This window comes from Phascolarctos cinereus, unplaced genomic scaffold (assembly GCF_003287225.1).
Source record: "Phascolarctos cinereus isolate Bilbo 61053 unplaced genomic scaffold, phaCin_HiC Scaffold_3;HRSCAF=262, whole genome shotgun sequence".
Classification (NCBI taxonomy): Eukaryota; Metazoa; Chordata; class Mammalia; order Diprotodontia; family Phascolarctidae; genus Phascolarctos; species Phascolarctos cinereus.
In genome coordinates, this window is record NW_027555736.1 from 232,802,915 (window position 1) to 232,810,307 (window position 7,393).

The window sequence follows — 7,393 nt, forward strand, 5'->3', positions numbered from 1 at the left end:
CTAAATAAAATACTAAGCTAGGAGATTACAAAAATATATCACAAAGATTTTACATTGTGACCAAGTGGGATTTATAACAGGAATGTGGGGATGTTTAACATAAAGAAAACTATTAACAAAATTGATTGTTAATAACAAAAGTAACAAAAACACTATGATCATATCAATAGAGGCAGAAAAAGCTTTTGACAAAATGCAATACTCATTCCTATTAAAAACACTTGAAAGCATAGGTATAAATGAATTTTTCCTTAAAATGATAAGAAGCATCTACCTAAAACAATCAACAAGCATCATTTGTAGTGAGAATAAGCTAGAAGTCTTCCCAATAATATTAGGAGTGAAACAAGGATGCCCATTATCACCAACGTTATTCAACATTGTATTAGAAATGCTAGTAATAGCAATGAGAAGAGAAAGAAATTGAAGGAATCAGAACAAGCAATGAATGAGGTAATAAAACTACCCCTTTTTGCAGATGATATGATGTTATACTTGGAAAATACTAGAGAATCAATTAAATTAGTTGAAATAATAATTTTAGCAAAGTAGCAGGACATAAAATAAACCCACATAAATCATCAGCATTTCTATATATTACCAACAAAACTTTGAAATAAGAGATAGTAAGAGATAACCCATTTAAAATAACCATAGACAGCATAAAATACCTGAGACTGCCAAGACAAACCAAGGAACCGGATAAACATAATTCCAAAACACTTTTTCTACAAATAAAATTAGATTTAAATAATTGTTCATAAAAATGACAATTCTACCTAAACTAATCTAGTTATTCAATGGCTTCCCAGTTAAATTACAAAAAAAAATATATTTTATTGAGCTACAAAAAATAATGAAATTCATTTGGAAAAGCACAAGGTCAAGAGTAGCAAAGGAATTAACAGAAACAAAAAACCATAAAGGAAAGAGGTTTAGCAGTACCAGATCTTAAATTGTATTAAGGTAGTAAGTATCAAACTTATCTGGTACTGGCAAAAAAAAAACAACAGAAAGGTGGATCAGTGGAACAGAGTAGACAAATAATACATAGTAAGGTTGAGTTTTACAGATGTAAAATTTTAATTTGGGGGGATAAGAATTCACTATTTGGTAAAAAAAAAAAGTTGGGAAAACCGGAAAGCGATCGGGCAGAAACTAGGCAGATCAATATCTTACACTATTTACTAAGAAAAGGTCAAAATGTACACATGATTTAGACATAAAGAGAAATATCGTAAGTAAACTAGAAGAATATGGAACATATTACCTATGGATAGGACTATAATTTATGAATAAATAATAGGGAGCATCACGAGATGTAAAATGGATAATTTTGATTTCATTTAATTAAAAAGGGTTTGCACAAATACAACCAATGTAGCCAAAATTAAAAGGAAAGCAGAAAATTGGGGGAAATATTTTATTGACAGTCCATTGGATAAAGGTGTCATATCTTAAATATGTAGAGAATTTTGTCAAATTTATAAAAATATAAGTCATTTCCCAAATGTTTTTGTTCATCCTTCAAAAAGAAGAACAACAACAAACACATGAGTCATTCCCCAAACAATAAATGGTCAAAGAATATGAATAGGCAATTTTGGGATGAAAAAATCAAAGCTATATACAGTCATGTGAAAAAAATGCTCTAAACTATTATTGATTAGAGAAATGCAAATTAAAGTAACTTTGAGATATTAAACCTATCAGATTGGCTAAAATGATAGAAGAGAAAAATGACAAATGTTGGAGGGGATGTGGAAAAACTGGGACACTAATACAGTATTTTGGTGGAACAGTATCAGTTGGAATTGATCCAGCCATTTTGGAGAGCAATCTGGAATTATGCCCAAAGAGTTATTAAACTGTATACCCTTTGACCCAGCAATACCACTGTTAGGTCTGTTTCGCAAGGTGATCCCAATGTGTTTCCAGAGAAAAAGGAAAATAACCCATATGTTCTAAAATATTTATAGTAGCTCTCTTTGTGGCAGCAAAGAACTAGAAATTGAGGGATGTCCATCAATTGGGAAATAACTAAACAAGTTGTGGTATATGATTGTGATGGAATACTACTCTTCTGTAAGAAATGATGAGCAGATTGATTTTAGGAAAACATGGAAAGACTTGCACAAAATGAGTGAAATGGGACCCAAGAGAACTGCTGTATACGGTAACAGCAATACAGTTTGAAAAATAACTGTGAATGACTAAGCTATTTGGAATATTATAAATATTCATATCAACCACAAAGGACCTATGAAGATACTATCCAATCCAGAGAAAGAAATGATAAATAGAAATATGCATAGTACGATTTTACATATATGTATGTAAAACTACATATCTATCTATATACATATACATGTAAAACTACTTATATATTTGTATTATATAGATATGTCATATCATGTTATATATATTTATTATATTATATCGTATTTATTATATCATATTACATCCTGGGTCAAATGGTGGCCGTCTCTAAGTGCAGGGTGGGGAGGGCAGTGAGGGGTGGGGAGGAAAATTTAACAAAAATAAATAAAATTTAATTTAAAAAAAAAAAAGGAAAGCATGCTGTCCAAATGTGAACTCCCCTTCTTAAAATCTCAGATCTCTCTTTCATCAGCAAAATGTGTATACTATCTCTAATACTTCATGGGGTGGAATGCTAGTGCACACATGGGAATTACTGTGGGAAAACACTGTCCAAATGTGAACTCCGATTGTTATTATCGTTAGCCATCTAGTGACCCTTTCAGGTCATGCAGAAGAGAAAATGGAATCCGTAGGGCAAGTAAAGTTGTTGCCCTGTTTTCCCTCCTCTCGCGCTCCGCAACAACCCCTTGACCAGTACAAATAACTGCTTTCAGAGCACGGGTTTCACCGCGAGGCCGGAAGAGGCTTCAGAGGCTGCCAGCTGAGCCTCCCCCGCGGTCAAGGATCAGGGCCGGGGGACCCGTCTAGGACTCTTCCCCTCAGCCCTGGTCCTGCTCTCAGTCTTTCGTTATCTTCATTAGCTCCTTGACTGCAGCTCTAGGGACCTTCTCGCAGAGACCCCGTCATGGGAGCAGCTGTAACAGGAGCTGCTCCCTTTCTGAGCGGCCCCCTCCTATTGCTAGGACTAAGTGCTCTGCTGACCCTCTCCACTTGCCGCGACATGTCCCTCCAACGTCCCCCCGTGTCGTCTGAGCTAGTGATCCCCGAGGAAATAAGCCCTCCGACGTGGGCCTCGAAGGTGTCCGGGCAGCTCGCTTACAGCCTGCACATCACAGGCAAGAAGCACATCGTGCACCTACTACCCAAGAAAATGCTGCTACCCAGGCACCTGCCCGTGTTCACCTACGTGGCCAAGGACGCCCCGCAAGAAGAGGATCCCTTCTTCCGGAATGACTGCTACTACTACGGCTACATGGAAGGGATCCCCAAGTCCTTGGCTGCCCTCAGTACTTGCTCGGGTGGGCTCTGGGGGACGCTTCAGGTAAACGGGAGACACTATCAAATCCAGCCCGTTCCGGCTTCCTCCACCTTTGAGCACCATCTCTATCCAACAGGAAACACGGGCGCTTCTAATCTGACCCGTGCTTTAGCCAGAAAGGAGATAGATGAGGACTTCTTCCAAGGCCAGGAGGCCACAGCATCCCCACGCACAGCCACTTTTAATGATGTCCGTTTGCGCAGGCAGAAGGTGGAGATGGGAGTTGTGGTGGGCAAGTTGTGGTACGAATCCCAGAACAGCAATAAAACCGTGTTGCTACAGGACATGCTGTTCACACTCAACCTGGTGGACACACTTTTTATGCAGATCAAGGCGCACGCCTCTTTGTCCTCGCTGGAATTCTGGACCAATCCTAGCCCTATGACTATCATCAAAAAGCTGAACAGTGTTCTTCAAAATTCGGCGGAACCGCAAAGTAGGAGCCCTGGGGAGCAGCAGCTTTGCGATTTAGTGCATCTCTTCCAGCAACACAGTTCCTACCCCGTCTTCGGAATAGACTTCAGGACCGCAAAATGTAACCCTTATCCCAGTTTGGCTGTTAGGGCCAACCTCGGAGTCCACCTGATATTTTTCTCTGTTCTTGTTTCTTGCGAAATGGGGCATGACTTAGGAAAGTTTAGTGATGAGGAAAACTTGCAGGGTCAAAGGAAACCCTTTCCCATGGGCAGTAGGGCCCAAACCTCTGATTCCTTCAAAAGCAGCTGTACTTTTGATGGTCCTCTGGCTTCAGTGGGCAGTGGTGCCAACCGTTTCAGTGGCACCTCTGAGGAGAAGATGGAAAAGCAGAAATGTGGAAACAAAGTCGTGGAGGAAGGAAAGGAATGTGGTTCTGAGACAGAATGCAGAAAAAATCCCTGTTGTCAGCAAGGCTGTACTCTTTCCAAAGGCACCAAATGTAGCACTGGACTTTGCTGTAAAGACTGTAAGATTCTCCCAGCTGGAAGGGTCTGTCGACTACAGGCCAATGAGTGTGACCTCCCAGAGTTCTGCAATGGGACCTCAGGGTTTTGCCCAGATGACGCATACAAACAAGATGGTACACCATGTAGTGGGAAAGGATACTGTTACAAGAAAAAGTGTGGGAGCCATCTTCAGCAGTGCCAGGCTCTATTTGGGCAACAAGCTGAAAATGCTCCCCCTCAGTGTTATAAGGAAGTGAATAGTCGAGGTGACCGGTTTGGGAACTGTGGACCTGGGCAAATTTCCTTTTTCAAAGCCTGTGATACCCAGAATATCTTCTGTGGAAGACTGCAATGTGTCAATATTGAAATCATTCCTCACATACCTCACTATTACACCCTGATTCAGACTTACTTAAAAGAACCAGCCGAAAAGGAAGGTCTCTTGTGCTGGGGAACAGCTTTTAACAAGACTGCAAAGGCGAAGGGTGTGATTGATCTTGGAGCTGTGGAAGATGGCAGCTCATGTGGGGAAAACAGGATGTGTGTGAATAAGACCTGCCTCAACATCTCCAGCATCCATCAGGAGTGTGTCCCAGAGCAGTGCAACTATCGAGGCGTGTGCAACAACAGAGGGAACTGCCATTGCAATTTTGGATGGGGCCCTCCTTTCTGTCGGGATCCTGGCTATGGAGGAAGCAGTGATAGCGGACCAACAGTAAATCTTGGGAGTGAGACAAACACAAGTTTCCTATCTTGGAGGACCTATTTAATTCACTGTAGCATTTGCTCAAGCTTTGTAGTGCTTAATTGGGCTGTGACAATGCTATATAAAAAGAGGGAGCGGAAAAGGCCTTAAGGATAAAATGATGGAGGCAGTCAAAGCAGCCTAGTCCAACATCTCGTGAAAGACCCAGTCCAATATAACAGAAGGCTAGCCCTTCAAGTGAAACTTCAAGGCTAGTCTACTATTCATTAGAATTCTAGCAATGCTACTTTGTGAAGGTGATGAAGATTTTAGCATCATTGTCTTCATTGTCATGCTGGAACATTTTGTTTTTCAAAGGCTCCAAGAATGTTTAGCCATTTAACCCATATTGTTTTTTCCTTTTTCTGCTTGAAAAATAAATGTTCTTTATATTTTGGAATCCAATGGAAATCATGGGTGTTTTTAATTTGATGTCCTTTCTTTTAAGATTCACTTCCAAATTTATTGCCCCCAACTCAGCAACTAATAAGCCATACTCTGTAATAAAAACAGTGAAGCCTTCTGATATCACTACTCTGATCAGTGTTAGTCTTGTGTGGCCATGAGACACCTGATCCAGGATGCATTCCAAATCTCCAACCAGTGTCTCCAGTTTTTGTTTCAATGTATTTTTTAAAAAAATATTTATTTTTTCCAATTACATGTAAAAATGTTAATATTCACTTTTTAAAATTTTGAATTCCAAATTTTTCTTTCCTGTTCACCTTTTTATGTTTCTCTTGAGTCTTGTATTTGAGAGTCAAATTTTCTATTCAGTTCTGGTCTTTTCATCAGGCATGCTTGAAAGTCCTCTATTTCATTAAATATCCATCTCCTCCCCGAAGGATTATGTTCAATTTTGCTGGGTGGGTGATTCTTGGTTGTAAACCTAGCTCCTTTGTCCTCTGGAATATCACATTCCAAGCCTTCCAGTCTTTTAATGTAGAAGCTTCCAAATCTTATATTATCCTGACTGTGGCTCCACAATATTTGAATTATTCCTTTTTGACTGCTTGCAGTATTTTCTCCTTGACCTGAGAGCTCAAGAATTTGGCTATAATACTCCTTGGAGTTTTCATTTTTGAATCTCTTTCAGGAAGTGAGTGGATTCTTTCAGCTTCTATTTTACCCTCTGGTCCTAGGATATCAGGGAAATTTTCTTTGATAATTTCTTGAAAGATCATGTTTAAACTCTTTTTTTTTTTGGATCATGGCTTTCAGTTAGTACAATAATTCTTAAATGATCTCTTCTGGATCTATTTTCCAAATAAGTTATTTTTTTTCCAAGTTGTTTCTAACATTTTCTCCAATTTTTTCATTCTTTGGATTTTGTTTGTTTCTTGATGTCTCATGGAGCCATGAACTTCCACTTCCCAAATTCTAATTTTTAAGGGAAGTTTTCTTAAATTTGCCTTTGTACCTCCTTTTCCATTTGGCCAGTTCTACTTTTTAAGGAGCTGTTTTCTTAAGTGAATTTTTGTACATTTTTTTCCTTCCATTTAGCCAATTCTGCTTTTTAAGGAGTTCTTCTTTTCACTAAATTTTTGTGCCTCTTTTATATTTGGCCAATTCTGTTTTTTAAGGTGTTATTTTCTTCAGTATTTTTTTGTTCCTTCTTTACCAAGCTATTGACTCTTTTTCATGTTTTTTCCCCCATTACTCTAATTTCTTTTCCCATTTTTTCTTCTACTTCTCTTATTTGTATTTGGTTTTTAAATCCTTTTAAAGTTCTTCCAGGAATTCTTTTTGGGCCTGAGACAAATTAACATTTTTCTTTGAGGCTTTGGACATAGCATTTTTGACTTTATTGTCTTCCAAGTTTGTGTTTTGATCTTTCCTATTACTGTGGTAACTTTCTAGATTCAGGTTTTGTTTTTTTTTTTGGTCATTTTTTCCAGCCTATTTCTTGACTTTTAACTTTATGATAAAATTGGGCTCTCCTCTTGGGTAAGGGGGCACAGTCCCAAGTTTTAGGCTTTTTTGTGCTGCTATTTTCAGAACTAGTTTTGGGGTCTGTAAGTTTTCAGTTCTCCCAAGGTGGTGTGCTCTAAGGAGAGGTGTGGTCTTTGAGTGACCACAAGCAATCTTTTCTACTCTGGAACTGCAACTAGATTCTTGCTCCTTCTAGTACTCCTCCTCACTCTGAGACTGGGACCCAGATCTGCATATGGGCAATGCAACAGAGTCCTGCACCCAGTTCCAGTAAGAGGTTCCCTGTATTCCCCTTCTGACCAGTTGTCTCAC

At 39.0% G+C, this 7,393-nt stretch overlaps 1 protein-coding gene across 1 annotated transcript; it reads left to right on the forward strand.

Moving 5' to 3' along the window:
• The first annotated feature begins 2,880 nt into the window (after positions 1-2,880).
• Positions 2,881-5,547, forward strand: LOC110208375 (disintegrin and metalloproteinase domain-containing protein 21-like). The gene has a single exon (XM_020986384.2). It carries the CDS (start codon positions 3,068-3,070, stop codon positions 5,258-5,260), a length of 2,193 nt encoding a protein of 730 aa, XP_020842043.1. The 5' UTR covers positions 2,881-3,067; the 3' UTR covers positions 5,261-5,547.
• The last annotated feature ends 1,846 nt before the right edge of the window (positions 5,548-7,393 follow it).